Source organism: Schistocerca gregaria, chromosome 2, assembly GCF_023897955.1.
Source record: "Schistocerca gregaria isolate iqSchGreg1 chromosome 2, iqSchGreg1.2, whole genome shotgun sequence".
In the NCBI taxonomy this organism is placed as follows: Eukaryota; Metazoa; Arthropoda; class Insecta; order Orthoptera; family Acrididae; genus Schistocerca; species Schistocerca gregaria.
Window position 1 is genome coordinate 809,234,467 of NC_064921.1, and position 25,496 is coordinate 809,259,962.

General features: G+C 39.7%; 1 protein-coding gene across 3 annotated transcripts in view; it reads right to left on the reverse strand.

The window, feature by feature from the left end:
• Positions 1 to 25,496, reverse strand: part of LOC126335105 (ubiquitin carboxyl-terminal hydrolase 31) — a 347,357-nt gene that overhangs the window by 47,410 nt on the left and 274,451 nt on the right. For all 3 annotated transcript variants that reach the window (XR_007564816.1, XM_049998042.1, XM_049998043.1), the window contains exons 4-7: positions 24,327 to 24,471; positions 18,416 to 18,536; positions 18,043 to 18,224; positions 10,876 to 10,981 (exon numbers count right to left, since the gene is read on the reverse strand). Coding sequence is in view for 2 of the 3 variants with exons in the window: in XM_049998042.1 (XP_049853999.1) it covers positions 10,876 to 10,981; positions 18,043 to 18,224; positions 18,416 to 18,536; positions 24,327 to 24,471 (554 nt within the window). In the remaining variant the exon portion in view is untranslated. The remainder of the gene's footprint in view (positions 1 to 10,875; positions 10,982 to 18,042; positions 18,225 to 18,415; positions 18,537 to 24,326; positions 24,472 to 25,496) is intronic.

Genomic DNA, 25,496 nt, shown 5'->3' on the forward strand with positions numbered 1-25,496 from the left:
TGCCATGCTGGGATGGGCATGGCAAGAATTCGATTACCATCCTGACGTCTGCCGTGTCACTCATGGTTCACATATCAAATGTTTGTAAAAAAAAAACTTTCAGAGTTTCTCTCCAAAATGCAATATGCATGACATCTGTACAATGTTTAATTCTTGTGCAATAAATAATTGAAAGTGTTCCCAGACTTTATGTACACCCTGTAGTACAAGTTGATATGCCAACTAGCTCCACTGTTTAAGAGACTGAAGAAATGTCTGGCGAGATAAAAGAAATTATTCAGATACTTGATGGATACAAAAATTTAATTGGGATGGGGAACTGGAATTTGATAGTAGGAAAAGGAAGAGAAGAAAAATATTAGGTGAATATGGACTGGGGGAAAGGAATGAAAGAGGTAGCTGCCCGACAGAATTTTGCACAGAGCATAACTTAATCACTATCTCATGAAAGAAGGGTTTATACATGGAAGAAACCTGGAGAAACTAAAAATTTTCAGATTGACTACATAATGCTAAGACACAGATTGCAGAACCGGATTTTAAACTGTAACACATTTCTAGGGGTAGCAGTTCATCCAATACTATTTATTGGTTATGAACTATGTTTATAAACTGTAGATTAAAAGTCGAAAGAATGAGAGGGTGTCTAGAGTTTCAGAGGGAGCATTAGGCAACAACTGACTAGAACAGGGAAAGGAATACAGTACAAGACAGCAGAAATTGTGAAGGCAGCAGATTATCAAATGAGTGAAAAGACCAGGCCTAGTAGAAATCCTTGTATAACACAGGACATACTGGATTTAACTGATGAAAGGAGAAAATATAAAACTGAAACAGGTGAGGAAATCTAAAAAATGAGACTGACAGGAACGGCAGGATTGGCTAGAGGACAAACTTAAGGGTTTAGAAGCATATTTCACTGTGGGGAAATACAGATACTGCCTACAGAGAAACTATAGACGCCTTTGGACAAAAGCAGCTGCACGAACATCAAGAGCTCAGATGGTAAAAAGTCCTAATCAAATAAGGGAAAACTTAAAGGTGGAGGGGATATATAGATGAGTTATACAAGGGAAATGAACTTTGAACACAATATTACAGGAAATGGAATAAGTTAAATGAGATGAGAGGTATTACACTGTGAGAAGATACAACAGAGCCCTGAAAGAGCCAAGTCAAAACACGGCCCTGACACAGACATTCCCCCAGATTCAGGACAGAATATTCTATTGGGTGTGCAATGGAACAACTGAAACATACTTTTTAGTCGCCAAGAAAAATGTAGTAATTCCAAGTCCTGTCAGGTAAAGTGTTACTAAACTATCAGTTTTGAGTCATGGTTGCAAAATACTGACATGAATTATTTGCAGGAGAATAGGGAAATGCAGAAGCTGACCTCAGGGAAGACCTGTTAGGATTCCAAAGAAATATGGGAACAATAGAGGCAATTCTGATCTTATGGCTTATTTTAGAAGAAAGATAAACCCATATTTATAGTGTTTGAAGATTTAGAGAAAGCTTTGACAATGTTACTTCAAACAGATTCTTTGAAATTCTGAAGTTAGCTGGGACAAAATATTTGCAACTTGTGCAGCAAACAGATTGCACTTATATGGGTCTAAGGACATAAAAGGGAAGCATTAGTTGAGAATGAGGCAGAATTGTAGCCTATCCCTGATGATAGAGCAAGCTTTGAAGAAAACCAATGTGAAACGGTGAAATTTGGAGATAGAATTAATGTTCAATGAGAAGAAATAAAACTTTAAGATTTTCCAATGACACTGTAGTTCTGTCAGGGGCTGCATAGGTCTTGGAAGAGCAGGTGAATGGAATGGATAGGTAAGCATCAGCAAAAGTATAACACCAGCAATGAAATATAGTTGATTTACAAGGGCTATTCAGATAGGAGGGAGCATTTTGACATTAAAAAAAGAACTAAGTACAAGGAATATATATATATATATATATATATGATGATGTAAATAAAATACAAAGAAACTTCCACATGGGAAAAATATGTTAAAATCAAAGATTCTGAGACTCGCGCACACACACACACACACACACACACACACACACACACACACACACACACATCCATCCGCACATACACAGACAAAAGCAGACATATATCTCATATATATGTCTGCTTGTGTCTGTGTATGTGCGGATGGATGTGTGTGTGTGTGTGTGTGTGTGTGTGTGTGTGTGTGTGTGTGTGCGCGCGCGAGTGTACACCTGTCCTTTTTTTCCCCTAAGGGAAGTCTTTCCGCTCCCGGGATTGGAATGACTCCTTACCCTCTCCCTTAAAACCCACATCCTTTCGTCTTTCCCTCTCCTTCCTGAAGAAGCAACCATCGGTTGCAAAAGCTAGTAATTCTGTGTGTGTGTTTGTGTGTTTTGTTCATGTGCCTGTCTGCCGGCGCTTTCCCGCTTGGTAAGTCTTGGAATCTTTGTTTTTAATATATATATAGAAAGAAACTTCCACATGGGAAAAATATATTAAAAACAAAGATTCCAAGACTTACCAAGCGGGAAAGTGCCGGCAGACAGGCACATGAACAAAACACACACACAGAATTGCTAGCTTTCGCAACCGATGGTTGCTTCTTCAGGAAGGAGAGGGAAAGACGAAAGGATGTGGGTTTTAAGGGAGAGGGTAAGGAGTCATTCCAATCCCGGGAGCGGAAAGACTTCCCTTAGGGGAAAAAAAGGACAGATGTACACTCGCGCACACACACACACACACACACACACACACATATCCATCCGCACATACACAGACACAAGAAGACATATTTACAGGCAAAGAGTAAGGGCAGAGATGTCAGTCGAAGCGGAAGCACACAGGCAAAGAAGTTGTTGAAAGACAGGTGAGGTATGAGCGGCGGCAACTTGAAATTAGTGGAGTGGGGAGGATTTCATGAAGGATTGATCTCATTTCGGGGCAGGATTTTAGGAAGTCGTATCCCTGCTGGAGAGCCACATTCAAGGTCTGATCCAGTCCCGGGAAGTATTCTGTCACAAGTGGGGCACTTTTGGGGTTCTTCTGTGAGAGGTTCTGGGTTTGAGGGGATGAGGAAGTGGCTCTGGTTATCTGCTTCTGCACCAGGTTGGGAGGGTAGTTGCGGGATGCGAAAGCTGTTTTCAGGTTGTTGGTGTAATGGTCGAGGGATTCAGGACTGGAGCAGATTCGTTTGCCACGAAGGCCTAGGCTGTAGGGAAGGGACCGTTTGATATGGAATGGGTGGCAGCTGTCATAATGGAGGTACTGTTGCTTGTTGGTGGGTTTGATGTGGACGGATGTGTGCAGCTGGCCATTGGACAGATGGAGGTCAACGTCTAGGAAAGTGGCATGGGATTTGGAGTAGGACCAGGTGAATCTGATGGAACCAAAGGAGTTGAGGTTGGAGAGGAAATTCTGGAGTTGTTCTTCACTGTGAGTCCAGATCATGAAGATGTCATCAATAAATCTGTACCAAACTTTGGGTTGGCAGGCTTGGGTAACCAAGAAGGCTTCCTCTAAGCGACCCATAAATAGGTTGGCATACGAGGGGGCCATCCTGGTACCCATGGCTGTTCCCTTTAATTGTTGGTATGTCTGGCCTTCAAAAGTGAAGAAGTTGTGGGTCAGGATGAAGCTGGCTAAGGTGACGAGGAAAGAGGTTTTAGGTAGGGTGGCAGGTGATCGGCATGAAAGGAAGTGCTCCATTGCAGCGAGGCCCTGGACGTGCGGGATATTCGTGTATAGGGAAGTGGCATCAATGGTTACAAGGATGGTTTCCGGGGGTAACAGACTGGGTACGGATTCCAGGCGTTCGAGAAAGTGGTTGGTGTCTTTGATGAAGGATGGGAGACTGCATGTAATGGGTTGAAGGTGTTGATCTACGTAGGCAGAGATACGTTCTGTGGGGGCTTGGTAACCAGCTACAATGGGGCGGCCAGGATGTTTGGGTTTGTGAATTTTAGGAAGTAGGTAGAAGGTAGGAGTGCGAGGAGTCGGTGGGGTGAGGAGTTTGATGGAGTCAGGTGAAAGGTTTTGTAGGGGGCCTAAGGTTCTGAGGATACCTTGAAGCTCCGCCTGGACATCAGGAATGGGATTACCTTGGCAAACTTTGTATGTAGAGTTGTCTGAAAGCTGACGCAGTCCCTCAGCCACATACTCCCGACGATCAAGTACCACGGTCGTGGAACCCTTGTCAGCCGGAAGAATGATGATGGATCGGTCAGCTTTCAGATCACGGATAGCCTGGGCTTCGGCTGTGGTGATGTTGGGAGTAGGATTAAGGTTTTTCAAGAATGATTGAAAGGCAAGGCTGGAAGTGAGAAATTCCTGGAAGGTTTGGAGAGGGTGATTTTGAGGAAGAGGAGGTCACCTGACATTACTTTTCCACAGAGTCACCAAACACACTGAAGCGCTTATCATAGCAGTGGACAAGTTTTGAAAGACCTTCGTGATAAAATTTTACTGCCTGAGACTTCAACCAATGAGTCACAACCACCTGGAGTTCCGCGTTGTCATCAAAGTGCTGCGTTCCAAGCCAGTTCTTCATCTTGGGAAACAAGTGGAAGTCGCTTGGTGCAAGATCGGGGCAGTAGGGCAGATGAGGGAAAATTTCCCATTTGAATGAATTAAGAAGTTCTTTAGTGCAGTTTGCCGTGTGAGGCTGGACATTGTCATGCAAAAACAAAATTTTGGACAACAGCTTTCCTCGGCATTTGTTTTGCTTTTCTAAGGCTGTGCAAAGTTTGACAATACCAGGCAGAATTTATGGTTGCTCCATGTTAAAGAAAATCAATAAGAAGCACGCCTTGCCTATCCCAAAACACTGTTGCCATAAACTTCCTTGCTGCCAAGGTTCACAAACATTTTCTTGGTTTCTTGAGGGACCTCTTGTGCCCCCAATCTATGGACTGTAATAATGTCTCGCAATTGACATGTTTCACCCAAGTCTCGTCACCAGTTATGATTCAATCCAGTAATGAATCACCATGTTTGTGGTAGGTCACAGAAATGTCAACGTTGGCCCCATTCGCTGTTTTTATGGTGCTCTGTAAGCATTTTGGGCACCCATCGTGCACAAAATTTGTGGTAGCCTAGCTTTTGAGTGACAATTTCAAACATCAAAGTCAATCAAACTTGTGGAGCTCCGTTACTGTGAAGCAACAGTTTTCACAAATCGTTTCATCAACTTTAGCGACAAGATCGTCAGTCACAATACTCAGGCGTCCACTCTTCTCTTCATCGTGAACGTTGGTATGGCCATTTTTAAACAGAATGCACCATTTCCAGAGGGAACATTCACTCATTACGTTGTTTCCGTACACTTCACACAGTTCACGATAAATTCCTATAGGTTTTAGTTTTTTTGCCAACAAAAACCATATCACAGACCGCTTCTCGAAACTGGTGGGATTTTCGATTGCAATGCACATTTCAAATTCAAATATTAAAAAAAAGAAACCTGAGATGCAGAGATGTCCCCACTGTCACGGATGGATGCTGACTGAGCTGCTGAGCACGCACATACCAAAATATATGCGATTGGCATGCGCCTAGTGGCATCAGACGGAAATGTTCCCTACTTTCTGAATAGCCCTCGTTAATCAATTGATACTGAGGGAATCAACTGAAAAAGAAAATTATCTGAGAAAGAAGAATTTGCTACTATCTAATATAAATTTAAGTATTAGGAAGTCCTGTCTGAAGATAGTTGTCTCGAGTATAGCCTTGTACAGAAGTGAAATGTGGACAATAAACACCAAAGACAAAAAAAAGAATACAAGCTTTTGAAACGTGGTGCTACAGAAGAATGCTGACAATTAGAAGTGTAGACCACATAACTAATGAGGAGGTACTGAATCAAACTGAGGGGAAAAGAAATTTGTGACATAACTTGATTAAAGAAGGGATCATTTGGTAGCACACAATCTGAGATACTAAAAAATCATCAATGTAGTATTGTAAGGAAGTGTTGAGTGTAAGAATTGTACAGGGAGACCAAGCCTTGAATTCAGTAGGAAGGTTCATCAAATAAATGTATATTGTAGTAGTTATGCAGGGATGAAGATATTTGCACAGGACAGACTACCCTGAAGAGTTGCTTCAATCAGTCTTCAGACTAAAAATTGCAACAGCAGCCACATTCTATATGTAGTGACATATGACAAAGTGCAATGAATATAAAATACTGGGCAAGCATATTGTTTCACTGCAAATTCTCCAGAATTAGGTCTGGAAGAGAAGCAGTTATCATGGTGACCGAGTGACCTGATCTTCCTTTTTACTTACTCAATTCTTGTCTTAGCAGCTCCTAGTTAGCTATTTTCATGTTCAATGGGTCATTTTGCAAAATAAATTGTAATGATGCACAACGAGTCATTTTTCGATTGAATCAGTCTTTTCTTCAACTCTTCTGCCAGAAAAAGGAGCCACTGGCTCCAAAAGCTTGGAAGAGTTAAATCCTTTTGTGTGTGTTCCCTTGATGCCACTTGGTGAGTAGATTTTTTATTTATCTAGTCTGATAAAAATTTGTATCTTTACACTTATTTTACTCATCCTTTATACTCAGGTAATCGCTGTTGGTACTGCTACTTCGTGGTGACATACCAGTTTCAACAAGTACATTCTCAAATATGTCAGGTCCATTTATTGACATTAAATCTGATGTAAGGGACCGATGACCTTTGTAGTCTGGACCCCCATGAACCAACCAACCAAATGTGATGTATTTCCACCATTAATGGACTTCTGAACTATCTGTAGTAGGAAGTTTTCAACCTCTACATGGTGCCAGCTGGAAACACAATAGTTGTGTGTCCAGCCAGGGCCCTGTAGATTTTGTGTGTTTGTGTGTGTGTGTGTGTGTGTGTGTGTGTGTGTGTGTGTGTGTGTGTGTGGGGGGGGGGGGGGGGGGTGCGTGCTTGTGCACATACCCCTGTATGCACTCTAGCTTGAAAAAGAGTTACTGCAATAGAAGCTAGCAATTTTTCTCTCTTTTCGTGTGTGCCTGTCACCGACTCAATGACTGTAATATTCAGTGAGTAGTCTAATCCAAAGATATGTGCATTCTAAGAAAACTCCACTAAAAATCACTTCTACACTGTTTATACAGGTATACCTAAAATGGATAGTAACATGTAATTGAGTTTTACTGCCAGTATTCTGTATAAACCTTCAACCAACACTGGCCATTATTATCCTTCCATATGGGAATGGTGGTATTGATCTAACTGTGCTTTCATCTCCTAGGAAAAAGTGAAGGGTGGACTATCAATGTTAAGGTTCTTAGATATAGAACACAATTTTTGTTCGGGTGGATGGATAAAGCATGTGTGTGAATGACTTTCTTGGATTAACCAACTTGATGAAGTCACTTACATAACTAAAGATAAAAACTAAGTAGAGATGAGAAAGCACAGATTTTAGCTCACATATCCTGTAACAGGTGGCCAATGTCCAAAACATATCAAATAATTTGGTAGTTTTAGTAAATCTATCTCCTATACTTTAAGATGAGTTCTGGAGTATAAATGAAGATGTGGATGTAAAAACTAGTATGGTGAAACCCTGGTCACTCCACTATTTAAATAATGAAACACTGCATCAGTTACATATTTTTTCATGCCTAGCACAGTGCATTTTGAGAATTTTTTCTCAATATCAAGTGCAAATATTTACATAAGTATTGTGTGTGGTGTTTGCATATGTGTTGTTCTGCGTCTCTTGAACTGTAGTAGTCTTTTTGAGGTATCTGGTACTGTGCTTCCTCAGTTATATAGAAAAAAATACACACACAAACTATCACTCACATTGTTTTTTTGTGTAACACCACAAAACATACATATGTAAATATTTCACTTAACAATGAGATTAAATGCTTGAAACACATTTTGTTCAGCATGAGGATATAATTCGCACTGTGTTTAAGACAAAAACATTTGAGCAAGGCAAACTGAATAAAGGTGTCAACTAGCACTGCAAGTGGCCAAAAGACAAAACACACAAAATATGGTTCAACAGAGGTATGGCAATGATTACAACAATCACAAAATTGCACATGTGCAGTAGAGGCAGTTTGGAAATGGGTGTGATTGGTCATGATACCTTTATTCATATGAATCTAGTTACACCTATCAGCTACCATGCAGAGTAGAGTTTGGCAGCAGCAGCAGCAGAAGATACTGCATGAATTGTTCTAACTTTTACACACTTACCGGTTTAAATCTGCTAGGTAGGGCAATCTGGTGTCAAGAAACTTAACCACACAATGTCTGTAAACACTACTTGACATCCAACATCATGCCAGCCTCATTTTATGTCAGTTTTTCCCCCAGTACATTTTTTCATACAGTGTAAATTGTGGGAAAATTATAAATATGTCGATGCAAAATCAGTTGTGAATTAATATTGTTGACATAGGAAATTTGATGGGAGCAATAAAAAATGTCAAACAGAGGGAAAAAGTTAATTCCAGGAACGTAAATATACTGCATCTTCCTTTTGTTGTAATAAAATTATGTGATTTTTTAATTAACTGTTCTTGTTATTAATGTATCAGTTCCCATTCCATACATTCTCTCTCTCTTGGCCCAATGCTGCGATTATGTTACCTTTTCCCTTCATGATCTGCCGTATTTCAAAATGCCTTTCTTCAACTATTTTAATTCCAGTTCCAGATCATGGAACGAAAGAGCTCAAAATTCAATTTGGCTATTTTAACGTGCACTGACTAATATGGTGAGCACCAACTTTCCTTTTCATAATATTATTAACTTAAGGAAGGAAGGACCACTAAGGTTTAATATATCCTGTAGACCGTGAGGTCATTAGAAATGTAGCATATTCTCACACTGCGGAAGGATGAGGACAGAAATGTGCTGCATACTTTTCAAAGGCATCATCTTAGTATTTGCCTACATCTATTTAAGGTGGTCATGGGAAACCTAAATCTGGATAGATGGGAATTTGAATGAAACTCTATACTACCAAATGTGAGTCCAGTGTCTTACCACTGCACCACCTCACGCGGTGCAGCGGTGGAACAGAAGGCGTGTGTAATGCTGAGCTGGGAGCAGGAGCAGGGAAGGGCATAGGTGAGTAGTGGAAGACAGCGACTAGCGAAGGTTGAGGCCATGGGGATTATGGGAACGAAGGATACATTTAAGGAAGGGTCCCCATGTGCACAATTCAGAACTGGTGTCGGTAGGAAGAATCCATATGGTGCAGGATGTTAAGCAAGCATTGAGCAGCCCTGCCTTTAATGGGTGTAGAAGATTCCTTCAACAGGACTGGGGCAGACGGTAGTGGAAGTGTGTAAGGGACAAGCCTTGCATCTGGATCTGTTGCTGTGATATGAGCCATGAGGCAAAGAGATGGAAGAAGAGGTATAATAGTGATAGACAAGAATACTGTATAGGTTAGGTGGGCAGCAGCATACAACTGTAGAAGAGGTGATAAGAATAGTGGAGAGGATGTTTCTCATTTGATAGCATGATGAGATGTAGTCGAAACCCTGCCAGAGAATGTGATCCCTTTTCTGCAGCACTGGGTGGTACTGAGTACTGAAAGGAGTGTTCCCTCGTGGATGGACAGTGGGTATGTGAGAGGTGACTGGAGAGGTATGGCATGGTAGATTGTTTCAGGATGAGAATGGAAGGGTAATTTCAATGTGTGAAGGCCTCAAAGAGACCCTGGCATATTTGATGAGAGACTGCTTGTCACTACAGATGCAAGCACCTCAGGTGACTTGGCTTTACTGAAAGGACTTCTGTGTATGGAAGAGGTGCTAGCTGTTGAATTGCAGATATTGTGGGTTGTTCATAGGTTTGATGTCAATAGGGATACTGAGGTAGCCACTCTTAACATGGAAGTCAGCACTGAGGGAGGTGGCTACTATGGTTGAGGAGGAGCAGATGAAGCGAATGGGGGAGAAGGTTTTTAGATTCTGGAGGAATGTGGTTCCATGTTAGGGGATCTGGGTTATGATGGTGAAGCAAGATTTGAGGTTAGGATATTCTGGAAAGTTAACTGGAAGGGATTTGGGGGCAGCGGAGAAGGATCACTGTTGTAGGGATGAGTTAACTTAGTCAGGCTGGGATTCAATACAAGTTTTGAATTGAGTTTGATAAGTATAGTTGGTGGCAACAAAGTATTCCCATTCTAGGGACCAGGAGACGAAAAGATCTTTAAAAGGCCCTGCATGACAATCTGAGCATAGGGCAAAATACAAGGCCTTTGGGAAGGGCTGACACTTCTGTGAGACTAAGGTCTTTTGAGGAAAGGTTCATGACAGTCTTCTTGATCTGTTTAGGTTCTGAATTCTGTATAGTGGAGGGAGTGAGTTTCCAAGGGTGTGGTAAATGTAGTAGGTCTGTGTGGCAGGGTTTATCATTTATGAGAGGAAACTCAGTGGAAGACTCTGCAGGAGAGACGCTCAGTAGCTCAGTACGGGCTTTTGTTAAAGTTTCGAGAACATACCTTCACCGAAGAGTCAAGCAGTATATCGCTCCCTCCTACGTATATCTCGCGAAGAGACCATGAGGATAAAACCAGAGAGATTAGAGCCCACACAGAAGCATACCGACAATCCTTCTTTCCACGAACATTACGAGACTAGAACAGAAGGGAGAACCGATAGAGGTACTCAGGGTACCCTCCGCCACACACCGTCAGGTGGCTTGTGGAGTATGGATGTAGATGTAGAAGCAGAGGCAACCTTGTCACAATTAAACGCTACCATTCACTGCTTTCACCAATCTATCTTTTTCATAATGTTGTCATTCCATCCTGGTCTTTCTACTGTTTGAAAGTGTGGATATTATTTTTGAAACCATATGATAGTGCAGTTGTTTATTTCCCTTCGATTACTGTACCTCAAAGCACTCCTCCAGGCTGACAGTTCCGCCCTGCTCTGTACTCATCTTCAGCTGCTTTACACTGGCAAGTTCTTCCATTTGGTCACTGTCATCAGCAATTGTGCTGCAAATATGGGAATTTGCTCGAGTTAATATTCAAAACAAAATCATCCTGAATATTCTAATCTGCATAACATTACAACATATGCACACACCTTACATAAGTTTCATTTTCTTCATGCATTAGCCAATTTCCTGATGCTGTCCAATTACTCTTTTATTAAAAAGCCTTCAATTAGGCAGAAAAATCCTATCTATCTACAGTGTAAAATCAAAATAATTTAAAATATATATTTCTGAAACTGAAAGCTCAGTGTACAAAATGCAAAGTTAAATATTTTATCACTTTTTGTTTCCTGGAAATACCTTTGGGTTAAAGGAGGCCACTCACAGAAAAGTGGACGCATTGAGTCCTCGATAGGCACCCATAAAAATAAAGGAAACTTACTAGCTTTCATAGCAATCCCCTTTTAGCTAGAATACTCTATCTCAAAAAATTAAAAATAAATAAATAAATAAATAAATAAAATACTATGAAAGCTGTGCTAGAATACTTTACCTCAAAAAAGGTTTACTACAAAAGACAGTAAGTTTTCTTTCTTTTTGTGGGTGCCTATCGGCAACTCAAATAATATGCTTTTCAGTGAGTCGTCTCCTTTAATCCAAAAGTATTTACAACCCACCAGAACTTTCCTACGATTTTAGTTTCCCCTTTGGCAGCAAAAATAAAACACATTTTTGGTGCGAAAACTGATGTGTTACTGTACGTATGTCTCAACATAACGATAAAATATCTTTAACAACTAAGTCAGTATGCCACATGTTTATAAGGTCACTACCGCTCCTTTCTATGAACCCCTACAACCAACATACACACTGATGAGCCAAAATATAATAAAAATTTACCAAATAACATGATGGTTCACCTTTGAAGCTCAATTCAGCAGCAGTTCTGCATGGCATGAATTCAAGAAGTCGTTTGCAGCTTTGTGGCAGGTAATTGCAATGACTTGTGGATACGGAGCTGGTGCCAAATAGCATCCCAGTTGAGTTCCCTCGGATTTAGATCAGTTGAATATGGCGGACGAGACCTCAATGTGAGTTCACTATCACGATTCTCAAATTATTGCAGCATAATTCTGGCCTTGTGATAGAGACAGTTATGCTGCTAGAGGGTATGACTACCACGGGGAAGCCATCATGCTTGATGGAATGCAAGTGGTCTACAAAAACTGTTCATGTAGTCCACAGCTTTCATGGTGCCTTTGATTACTTGCAGAGGAAACATTAAAGTCCAGGTGAATGTCCGCCACAGGGTAATTCTGCCCCCACTGGCTACCGTCTGTGGTACATAGGAAGTTTTGTAGCTGTTTTCCTACATGATAGGGTATCTGAATGTGGCCATCAACCTGGCATAACAAGAAATGTGATTCATCCAACCAGAGAACAGATTTCCACTGATACCGTGCAAAATCTGAGTGAAGACATGCATACTGCACGTCTTAATTGATGATGTCATTGGGTCATCATGAGAAGCTGTAGAGTTCATCTGCTACCGAACCCCACATTTAGCAATGTGCGCAGAATGCTGTGTCCTAAAGGAACTGTGCCTGCACCACAACTGTACTCTGTCATCATATTTGAAGAGAGATGACCTCCACATTCTGTGATGAGGCTCACTTATGGTTTCATCATCCTTCAGTCACTTCCCACATACAATCACAACAGTAGCACGCAAACAGACGATTCAGCTTTGCCGAGATGCTCATTCCCAGATGCTGTGCCATAGCAATTTTCTATTTGTGAAAGTTGCTTATGTCACATTATTTCCTCATTTGCAGCCCAGTGCTAGAATTGTGCCCCAATTCTTTACTGTTATGTTTACATACATTCCTCACTGCATCATGTGACTGCCACATTACCAGATGGCATCCACAAACCTGTGATAGGCTGTGGTCATAATGTTTTGGCTCATCAGTGTGTATATGTGGGTAGATTTGTGTATAGAGGAACATGAACAATTTCTGAGGCCATAAAGGTGTGGAAAGTTTACTACTTTTTACACTGGGTTCTACACAGTTCTATTTCACTAAATTTAAATGTCATCAGGATACAAATAACCCTTCCACCTCTTTCTGGCATCATAACAGGTGGTTTCCTGTCACCCTAGGGGCTGAGTGAATGGTCTTCCCTTCTTTAATCTTCACCACTTTATCCCTCTTTCCTCCATGAGGAAGGAACTAATAGTTCCAAACTCTAAGATAGTGTTGTTTACTTTTATATGCACCTACTGGTAGAATGAACTATTCCCCTACCTAAAAGTAATTAATGATAAGTAATTCTGTCTCACAATTTGATCCCTTGCTGGTATCTGAGAAAGACTTGGAAAATAATCAAGAATAATTTCACAGAAATAATTCATTTTGGAAAAAAGAATTTCACCGATGCACTCAGTTCTTATTTTGTTTATACACTTTTTGCTCTTTACGACTAGTTTTTGGGTTGCAGGCCAATTCTCAAGTAATCATTCCTGTCGTCAACCAAGTTGTCACATAGCTATAGTGCACCACCACAGATCACAACTAAACTAAATTAACAGAAATAGGTTGATTTTCTTACCACAACCAACAAATAATAATAATAATAATAATAATAATTATTATTATTATTATTATTTCTTTATCTCAGACGTTATGTCTGGTCAGAAGTAGAAAGTGACGTGGACCTTGATCAAGCGTGACTTCCTTTTAACTGTATGGTATGTTATACTGCATTTAGGAACTTTCGGGTAATTGAACATGTATCAATAATTATGGATTTCTGTAGTTGTATATATAAGTTTGGATGTAGTTGTATTGCATTGATGTACTGGTGGACACTGTGTGGTATGACTCCTGTAGTTGAGAGTATAATTAATATAATGTCAACTTTATCCTGATGCCACATATCCTTGACTTCCTCAGCCAGTTGGATGTATTTTTCAATTTTTTCTCCTGTTTTCTTTTGTATATTTGTTGTGTTGGGTATGGATATTTCGATTAGTTGTGTTAATATCTTCTTTTTATTGGTGAGTATGATGTCAGGTTTGTTATGTGGTGGTGTTTTATCTGTTATAATGGTTCTGTTCCAGTATAATTTGTATTCATCATTCTCCAGTACATTTTGTGGTGCATACTTGTATGTGGGAACGCGTTGTTTTATAAGTTTATGTTGTAAGGCAAGCTGTTGATGTATTACTTTTGCTACATTGTCATGTCTTCTGGGCTATTCTGTATTTGCTAGTATTGTACATCCACTTGTGATGTGATCTACTGCTTCTATTTGTTGTTTGCAAAGTCTGCATTTATCTGTTGTGGTATTGGGGTCTTTAATAATATGCTTGCTGTAATATCTGGTGTTTATTGTTTGATCCTGTATTGCAATCATGAATCCCTCCGTCTCACTGTATATATTGCCTTTTCTTAGCCATGTGTTGGATGCGTCTTGAGCGATGTGTGGCTGTGTTAGATGATATGGGTGCTTGCCATGTAGTGTTTTCTTTTTCCAATTTACTTTCTTCGTATCTGTTGATGTTATGTGATCTAAAGGGTTGTAGAAGTGGTTTTGAAATTGCAGTGGTGTAGCCGATGTATTTATATGAGTGATTGCTTTGTGTATTTTGCTAGTTTCTGCTCGTTCTAGAAAGAATTTTCTTAAATTGTCTACCTGTCCATAATGTAGGTTTTTTATGTCGATAAATCCCCTTCCTCCTTCCTTTCTGCTTAATGTGAATCTTTCTGTTGCTGAATGTATGTGATGTATTCTATATTTGTGGCATTGTGATCGTGTAAGTGTATTGAGTGCTTCTAGGTCTGTGTTACTCTACTCCATTTCACTACTCCAAATGAGTAGGTCAATATTGGTGTAGCATAAGTATTTATAGCTTTTGTTTTGTTTCTTGCTGTCAATTCTGTTTTCAGTATTTTTGTTAGTCTTTGTCTATATTTCTTTCAGTTCTTCTTTAATATTTGTATTATCTATTGCTATTTTTTGTCTGTATCCTAGATATTTATACGCATCTGTTTTTTCCATCGCTTCCATGCAGGCTGTGGCTATCCAATATGTAATCTTCTTGTTTAGTGTGTTTTCCCTTGACTATGCTATTTTTCTTACATTTGTCTGTTCCAAAAGCCATATTTATATCCTTGCTTAATACTTCTGTTATCTTTAGGAATTGGTTGAGTTGTTAATTTGTTGCTGCCAGTAGTTTTAGATCATCCATGTATAGCAAATGTGTAATTTTGTGTGGGTATGTTTCAGTAATATTGTATCCATAATTTGTATTATTTAGCATGTTGGATAATGAGTTCAGAGCAAGGCAGAACCAGAAAGGACTTAATGAGTCTCCTTGGTATATTCCACACTTAATCTGTATTGGATGTGATGTGATATTATTTGAATTTGTTTGGATATTAAGTGTGGTTTTCCAATTTTTCATTACTATGTTTAGGAACTGTATCAATTTAGGATCTACTTTGTATATTTCCAATATTTGTAGTAACCATGAGTGGGGTACACTATCAAAAGCTTTTCGGTAATCAATGTATGCGTAGTGTAGCGACCTTTGTTTAGTTTTAGCTTGATATGTCACCTCAGTTGCTCTTTACATCCTCGTGCTCCTTTGCAACAGCCTTTTTGTTCTTCATTTATAATTTTGTTCTGTGTTGTATGTGTCATTAATTTCTGTGTAATGACTGAAGTTAATATTTTGTATATTGTTGGTAGGCATGTTATGGGGCGGTATTTAGCTGCGTTTGCTGTGTCTGCTTGATCTTTAGGTTTCTTATAAGTTATTCCATGTGTAAGTGTATCAGGGAATGTGTATGGGTCTGCAATGTAACTATTAAATAATTTAAATAAAATAGAAAGAAACTTCCACATGAGAAAAAAATTTAGTTAGATGTGAATGTGTTGAGGTGAACTTCTTTAGCATTATTATTATTATTATTATTATTATTATTATTATTATTATTATTATTATTAATACATGTTGTTTTCCCTTACAACTGTAAAAGCCAATTATTTTAATATAGCAGTTAAGAAAGTGTGCCCAAGTAATCATCTCTCAATATTTCAATTGCATCATATTCCTTTTGAACAGAAATATGAAAGGCAAGGACCTTTGCAGACTTTCTTCATATGGGCTAGAGAAGTCATATAAAAAGACATGGGCTTGACATCATGGCAATGACACACCAATTACAGTTATGTGCACAGAATGGAGCTATTTAAAAATCACTAGTCACAGTGTCCAGAAGGAACCTGACATCTCTAAGAGAAAGTGAATAACCAAGTTACACAGAGAGCTTTACGTAATAAAAAGTAAAAGTCAAAGCCTAATAATGCAGCGAATATTTAAAATCAAAGTTTCATTACTGGGAAGCTCTCTCTCAGCCCATTAACTATTAGATAATCTAGTTCTTGCATTTGGTGACATACCAGGATATTTAAAAACAAACACAGGGGTCAGTCAAAAAGTAATGCCTCTTTTATTTATTTTTCTAGAATTTCACACGCCACTACATAGGTTGAAAACCCCCAACACTGACAATTAATTTATGACCTTTTTAATATAATCTCCATCAATTTCTGCAGTTTTGGTCCGTCTCTTTTAACAAGGGCATGAATACTAGTTTGGTAAAACGCATGGTTCTCCTTCCACAGCCTCTCAGGCATTTTCACAACCTCTTCATCTTCAAAGTGAATCCCACAATGAGCTGCAAAACAAAAATGCAAGTCAGATGCTGCCACGTCAGTGCAGTATGAGGAATAAGGCAAGACTTCCCATTCAGTTTTTACAATATCTTCAGTAGTACCATGACTGGCAGGTGGTCTTCCATTGTCACGCAAAAGAAGATCTGCCTCAGCTTTTGCTGTGTGAACTTCACTGAAGGAAAGATTTGAAGTATTTGAGGCATCCAGTATATGGGACAGAATTTATTGTACGTCCCTGCTTCAAAAAATAAACCATAACCATGCCCTCTGCACTCAAGAATACTGTAGCCAAGCCATAACTTCCCTTGGCGATCACACAGTTTTAATCATTTTCTTCTTTAGTAAGTTTTGGTGATGCCTCTTTGTTTCTGTTTAAAAACATGATCCCATCCTTCATCTCCGGCCAAAATTTTTTCCAAGAACTACTCCCCCTCCAAATGGAAGCACAGCAAAAATTGGAAGGCAACTGTTTTTCTTATCTTTTTGTTCTGGTCAATTAACATTGTTGGTATTCAAGTTACACAAACCTTTGAGTATCCCAGTTGTTGAATAATCACCTTCACACTGCCTCTGCTGCGGGAGGTAATGTGACACAGTCATCTGCAGTCACCATAAATATCATCAACTCACTGAATGTTGCATGGAGAGGTTGCAGTCACCAGCTTGTTGCAACATGCATTTCGTTAGCCAACGGTTTTCACCATTCAGCTCCATTACAGCAACAAACCAATCATATAACCGTGATTATAACCACTGTTGGATCATCATACTCATATTTCGGTCTTTCATGAATGTGAATGGGCGTTTCTGCTTCCCCATTCACGAACTGTAATATGAACATAAATGTCAGCCATCATCTGTGGAAGCAGGAAGTTACTACTGCAATGGATCAGGAAAGAAGCACTGTGGAATATCACCTAGTCCCCATTTTTCATTTAAGAAGAAAAAAAATAGAAGGCATTACTTTTTGACTGACCCTCATACTTTTCAAGTGAGAATTTTGTGCCTACTCATGTACATCACAAGTAAATTTTAGTGAATTTTCTACTGTATGAAAGGCTCATCTCTGTTACCGCATTAAAAGAATACCTTCCTTCACCAGGCACTACACACAAAAATAATGGAATTTCATACATTTAATTGCAGGACACATGTAAACTAGTTGAATAACTTTGGTGATACGTAGCAACCAATTCTTTTGTGGCAGATTTGTCACAGTAAATTCTCTTGCTGTATTTGTTGTGTAGTGTTCTACAAAAATACAAAATTTCAACAAAATCCACCAGTGTCTTCATCAGGAAAGCTCTGACAGAAGTAATGCAATGGATCTACACGGATAACTTCTTCACTGAGAACATTTTGACTACTCACCTATCCTTGGCCTGGAGATCCCACTCTAAAACCAGCTTCAGATGAGGAGGCCCTGCTTCCTTCTCACACAGGGCAAGTGCTTGATCTACAGCCTCCATGTACAGTGGGTGGTCGAGCAGAGGATCCAGGAATGTAGGTGAACCTCCCAGCCCATCAACAATGCGCATGCGGAACAGAGGAATCTGTTAAGTGAGATCATATTTGTCACAAATTTATCTCCTTTGCTGCTTTACCACTCTGTTTAATTAATGTAATTGTGTGACAGATAAATTTCTCTTTATAAATGCTGAAGATGAGTTTTTAATAGAAAATTCTAACACTAAAAAAGTAACTTAATAGATACAACAATGTGGACAGTACTCATTCAACTTACATCCTGTGAATTGACAAGAACATCATCATGAAGAATTGTGTTCATTTCTTTCAGGATCAGTTTCTGAAGATCTTTGTAAGATGTCTCACGACCAACTTGCATTGTGTATGGACTGCTAAACCTAAACAAAGGCATAAAAACAAACATATTTATAATCAGTACATATCATGAAAACAAATACATTAACAATAGCTTATTTCAAAGTATACCACTATATAAAACAAAGCGAGAGAAAGGATATACGAATCACACTTTTTTTCACCTTATTCACACAAGTCACAAGAAAACTCAGAAACAAATATGTTGAAGAGGAAAGGTGTGGTGTGTTGTTTCAATTATAAAAATACACAACTGAAAATGGGGTAAAGGTTGAGGCAAATGATTGTCAAAGTCACACTGACCTTGCAGAACTAGCCAACATGCTTTCTGTACCAAGTAATCTAGGGATATAACGAGATACATAAATCACTGCAGCCCAACATATCTGCTGAATCTAAGTCCAGTGACCATGAAACTCATTTGGCTTAGTGGGTTTAGACATGCCATTCAATTACACTAGGCAACAATACCATATTTTGTGCATAATGTTATGTGAACATATTTGTCTTGCAATTGGGATTTCCTTTAGTGTACAGACATTTGTACAGTATGGCAGAACAAAGTACAACACTAGGTGGCTGCTGAAGAGCTTGGCAAGGTGCAGAGACGAATCTGATTAGCTGTAACAGATTGAGTTAGCTGCACACCTACTGCTGGGATGGAGACCATGCTGGACATGCCCCCATTACACCTGTCAGTTAAAATTGAGGCAGTGACAGGGGCATACAAGCTAAGAAGTGGAAATAACTGGATACACTTAAGATATCTTGAATCCCATACCATTGTAAGGAATGCTATAAACATATGAATGACTGAGGAAATGCTGACGGACTATACAATAACTTCCAAATAAAAAAACTAGAAGTAGTGAGCACCGAAAGGAAAAACCACGACACCATGCAGGAGACATAGACTGGTTTACTGACAGGTCAAACAGGCAAAAGCAATGGGGCAGGGGTATATGGCGTAAGGTCACTAAGATAACTACAGAACAGAGCAATGATTAGGAATTATCACTTTCTCTGGGATTCATGGGTTTGGGGACACTTATGACTCTGTACTGACAGAACTAGAGAAACGAGGTACTGATTCGACCTATTTTGGTATGAGTAATGTAAACACTTAATGCTATTCATTCCTGGGAAAATGGAGAAAGAATGTGCGTGAACAGATCAAATCTGAACTTTTGTATCCCGCCTGGTAGGCAGCGCATCGGTCTGCTCCTTTAAACCGAAGGGTAGGCCAAATGTAGGAATGATTACGAGCAGGAAAAGGTGAAATGTTTCAGTACTGTGTTTAAATTTAAATCACCTTTACAATAGGAAGAATTAGGATTACATTAGGCTATTGTAACTTTGGCTGAGATGAGCAAGTAGGTGCGAAGCCAAACATCAAGTTACAAAGGAAAAATCTGTAGTGGCTCGCCCACTATGAAATAGAAACAATGTTGCTTGGTCATCTACTTTGAGTCAAGTGGGCTGAATCCGGAGTGGCGCTTGTAGAGCTGGACAGTGTCGGCTCGAGGGTGCTGTTGTCGGTGTCGTAGTGCCAACCTAGCAGAGCGCACCTACATTGTGGCATCGTAGCTATCGATACCAAATGAACCATTCATTTATGAACGGTATGTGGCAAGAACAAATATCAGTAATGCAATGTATGAGTTCAAACTGCTGCAGTTTACCTGTTGTTGTCATTATTCTAGGTGTTTGATTCAGAGAGTAATATATTGTCAACTCTTCTTACAATCTACACTAGGATTTTTAACTGTAATCCTTTCCCAACATGCAGTCTTTCTCTTTGAGCATTTGTCAATGAAGTTTGACAAATAACTCTGTAAAACTTTTGCACTTACTGATTGAATCCATGAAGAAACATGCCTCTCTTCTTTGGATCTCCTCTATTAGACCTACCTCTTTAGGGTCCCAGATTGATCAGCAATATTAAAAAATTGGTTGAAACGGTGTTTTATGAGCCACTTATTTGTAGTGGAATTGCATTTTTTTAGGAGTCCTCTAATGAACTGGCATAATTGTTTTCTATCAAGTTATGCCAGATGTTAACTCCTGCATATGTTATCCAACCATTTATGCATAATAAAATTATTATTTAGGTTGAGGGTCAACTGCAAGCCAATGTACAAAGTGTCCATCATCTGAAAGTCTTTCTGTATTTTGTTATGTTACATGACAATCGTAACATATATATCCAACACATCCAAAAGAAAGCAGAGCAAATTTACAATAAAGTCATAAAATGAATGGACACGTCTTTGTACTTTGGGCAGCTGAAGGCAACTGTTGGATGGAGAACGAAAGGAATAAATAGAAGAACAGAAATGGCCTAGTGCGGGATGTTCCAACACTGGCTGCAGTGTGCTTGGAGCACAGCTGACGATTGGCTCCATAGAATTTATTAATGTTTTGCACTTTGTGGTGAATGTACTTACAGCGATGATGTCTCCCAATATCCTGTTGCCCTTTTCCCTTTTTTGGAAGAACAATTCTCATCTGTTGAAAATGTTGGGTTGCCTCAGTGTCTAGTATGTCATAAGATGCTCACTACAATGAAGTAGTACAATATGGAGCATGTCCCTTCACACCGGGCAGTTTGATGAGGTCAGCGGTGATGCAAGAAAGCAACTTGTTGCAACAATTAAGAGAAAAATACAGCAACAGCTAATTTTGAGGCAGAATAAAGTCACAACATAGACTTTATGCCTGTTCTTCATATGTGTCAGTTTCAGTTTTTGCATACATTATTATGCAATTAATTTTAGACAGCGGATGAAAATCAGTATTCAACCGAAGCTACATTAAGAGTGGGCTAGACAGTTGCACACATTATTGCAAGAAGTGACATGCCATTTTCAATGGGTCTCATGTTCATATACTGTTTGCTGGCAATTGCACAGTGCTTAACATCAGGAGAGGTAAGGAAATTTGAAGGAGTTTGCCTCTCCAAATAAACAGTTTCTCGTCGGAGCTGAGACACGGGTGCTGAGATGTGGAAAATCAACAGGAGGAAGGTCAGACCTTTGTTGCTCATTCGTAACAGACTATGCATAGCTTGCAATATTTGTGCAGGGTGTTGACCCTGAACTACAGGTTTTCAAGGAACTATGGAACTATTAGATGTTAAACCTAGGATTACGCAACCACAAGTCGCGATATATTTGAGATGGTATGTGAATCCGTTGAAAACATGTCTCCCATGGGCTAGGCACTGTTCTGTGGGGACAGATGGAATTCTACAGGTGGCTGGGTGTCAGCAAAGATTTGTCTCTTGTGTGAAAGCAAAAAAAATTCTGGCTGAATTTGCGAAAAACTTATCTACACTGTTTTGTCCACCAGAATGCAATAAGTATGGGATACGGCTATGTCACGAAGGTCATGGTACAATGTGTAAATTTTGTAAGGTGCTATGGTAACAATCACCACCAGTTCAAGGGATTTTTGTGAGGTATTGACACAGCGTATGGTGATGTACACCTCATTGTGCGATATGAGGCTTAGTAAAGGCAAAGTTCTCAATATATTTTTTGCTATTCAGAAGGAAATCACCCTCTTTATGGAAATGAGAGCGACCACCAGCACTCTGTAACAACAAATAGGACACTAAAATTTGTCACTTCAAGCAAAGGATCTTATTCCTAACATGTATGACAAAATAAATGCATTCACAGACTAACTAAGTCTGTTCAAAAGGCAGATCACTGCACAAAATCTAAAGTTTTTTTTAAAGCCTTTCATCGCTACAAATACCTTGAGACTCATGTTTCACAGCGTACCAACGAAATATTGTTTAACTCGATCAGTATTACCAGCCCATGTTTAAAGACCTGTGTAACCTAGAAAATTATTTCTATTTATTTTGCGTAATATTTTCTGCTGCAGCTGATACGGTGTCTTCAGAAATGCAGTTACAACCACTCACTGATTACAATAGTGCACTCTACTCAAGGACAGATATTACAATACAACCAATTTCATAAGATGATACCATAATGTCCAAGCAGAACAGTTTCCAAAGCTACAAAGAAGTGCGGGTAATATTACTTCTATGTTTGGCTCTAGATGTTGTTGTAAGCCACTGTTTTTCATTATGACAAGGATAAAACGACGGAAAGGTCCCAACTCCATGACCCATCAACACTGGAGAGCATTCTACATCTTTCAGCAACAAGGTATCTCACTCCAACTATTTTGCCTCTTGCAATAAAAAAGAAATGACTTGTTTACAAATGTAATAAAATATTACTCTTTTTTAGTTAGAAAGAATATTTCTGTTTCACACATCCCACTACAATGCATTACTTGTTCATAGTCTCCTCATAACTGGTTTTATTATATACAATGATGACTATTCACAAAATGCGACCCGCTTTCCCATTCCTGCAAGTTTACAGCAGACTCCTTTGCTGCACACACGTGCACAGTTCATGCATCCTTGCCCATCGGTCATGGCTGTGCCCACGGGCACCCAGCTGCCTGCCAGTTGGCACACCTGCTGGAACAGCCTGGCCCAGTGTACTTTCGGCAAGTTGATAACTGTTTTCAAAGTTAATAGTCAGTCTGTATTAACAGTTTTGACTTACTGCAGTGAGATATCATGAACCTTTCATCTGAAATTTTTTCAAAAATGAATAGCTTCCATGAAAGTAATGGGTAGATACATTTCATTGTGTAGAGGATGTATATGGATTATTATTATTATTATTATTATTATTATTATTATTATTATTATTATTATTATTATTAAAACCACTACTATGTAGTGCCACCACTATTTTTCAGTGATTCTGTGGAAGAATGGCAATGGAGGGCTGCAGAAGTTGTAGGCAACTACATGGCTGTTTATACATTGCGAAACAGACCATATCTTGAACTTTGAACCTACCAGCACAACAACCAGATAGAGGTCTTACAGAAGGGGTCAAGTAGTTTCTCCATCAGTGGGTGCAGAAATGTTGTCAAGATCATGATCAGGGGCAGCACCTCAGCACAACAGATGAGCCACTATCTTGTAAAAATAGTTGTGACTTTTTAGCAGAGAGAATCACAGCCCATCAGACCGACTACACTGAGGTGGGTATGCTGGGCACCGCCACACCACGTAAGGGCAAGCAGCCACCAAAAGCCCTGAACAGCAGCACAATCTACTAACGCCAAGCCTACCTTTGGTGCTGCTACACTGGTGGGGCACTCCAGGATCTTCCAGCAACAGAAGCAGCAGCAGCAGAAGCAGCAGCTCATGACTTGTGCAGTAAAGCTGTTCTCCCTCCTGTTCTGAATTAGTGTGGACACTGTGCTGCCTCAAGCCACCACTCTAGGTACAAGGATGTGGGACTTTCTGCCAGAAGGCTGACATCATCAGCAAGGATCACATTTGTCTACAGGACCGCTCACAGGACTCACACAGTGCAGCACACCTGCACTAGCAGATTGTAGGTACCAGTATTCCGCAGTGAATACGTCAGAACCTGCCGGATGGTCGCTAGCCGACACTGCGCCACAAGCTCCTCCTTCAGCATGTGCCATGAGGGGGTTACGCTACCACACTGTAGCACCTCTTCACAAGTTGTAATCAAGTAATTTACTTTTTGGTACTGGTATAATCAGGTGCCATTGGCCTGCACCCTTGCCATGACCCACCCCCACCCAAACCTGTATGGAACTCACCCACCACCCTGGGTTGACTTTAGTTGTTGTTGTTGTTGTTGTTGTTAATATTATTTATTACAGCATGTTTATTGATAATCTATTTTTCCTCAGTTCACAAAAATTAAAAATTCACAGCTCTACTGTACACATACCTCGCACATTGATCATCCACAACGAGCAAGTTGACCCAGCACAGGAGGATGTAGGCGCCGCTGTCCTCTGTTGCTTCTTTCAGCTGTGGCAGCTCCAGACAGTATACAGGGTCAGTCTCCTTAATTATCGACACTGGCTGAGTGTCTGAAAAGATGTTTTAGCAAAGAACATGCTCAGTGCCCAACTATAAGATCAGAGACTACTCTATGGAGAAAACCAGAAGTTCAGTCTTTAACAAAATTTGCACACCTGGGATCAAAATTTTTGAAATTAAAACTGATTCTATATTAGTTATCTACAACAATGAAAAATACATATTTAATATAAAAAAAATTATGATACCCAATAAACCACCTGTAGCTAATCAATGTGTGGCATGAAGATGTACATAATGCTGCAAACAATTTCACTAGCTACTCAACTGCAACGGTTTCTCAGTTAAGTAACCAACATTACACACAACAACTTTAAATAGTCAGATTTATACTTCTGCATATATGACATGATTTTACTTGAGCTCTTTTCCTCCTTCACTTCTTTTTTGTTCGTTTGAAGTTGTTCTTTCGCAAACAGCATCCTTATGTGCACTATACATGTGTATTGCTTCCTGCCCAATGCTTATCTTTCCTTTCTTCCATCTCTCTCACTTAAATACACATTAAAAAAAGTTTTGCATCACCTCAGTTCCGAGAGTTCCAAAACCTGGACAGGCAATTGGAATAGAGATCAACATAAACATCATTTCTGCCCTTTTTATTGACCACAAAATCCACACATTGCTCGTTGTACTGCCATACAGCGAGACCTTCAGAGTTGGTGGTCCAGATTGCTTTACACACCGGTACCTCTAATACCCAGTAGCATGTCCTCTTGCACTGATGCTTGCCTATATTCGTCATGGCACACTACCCTAAAGTTCATCAAGGCACTGTTGGTCCAGACTGTCACATTCCTCAACAGTGATTCAGTGTAGATCCCTCAGAGTGGTTGGTGGGTCATGTCTTCCATAAACTGCCCTTTTCAATCTATCCCAGGCATGTCGATAGGGTTCATGTTTGGAGAACATGCTGGCCACTCTAGTCGAGTGATGTTGTTGTCCTGAAGGAAGTCATTCAGAAGATGTGCACGATGGGGATGCGAATTGTCATCCACGAAGACGAATGTCTTGC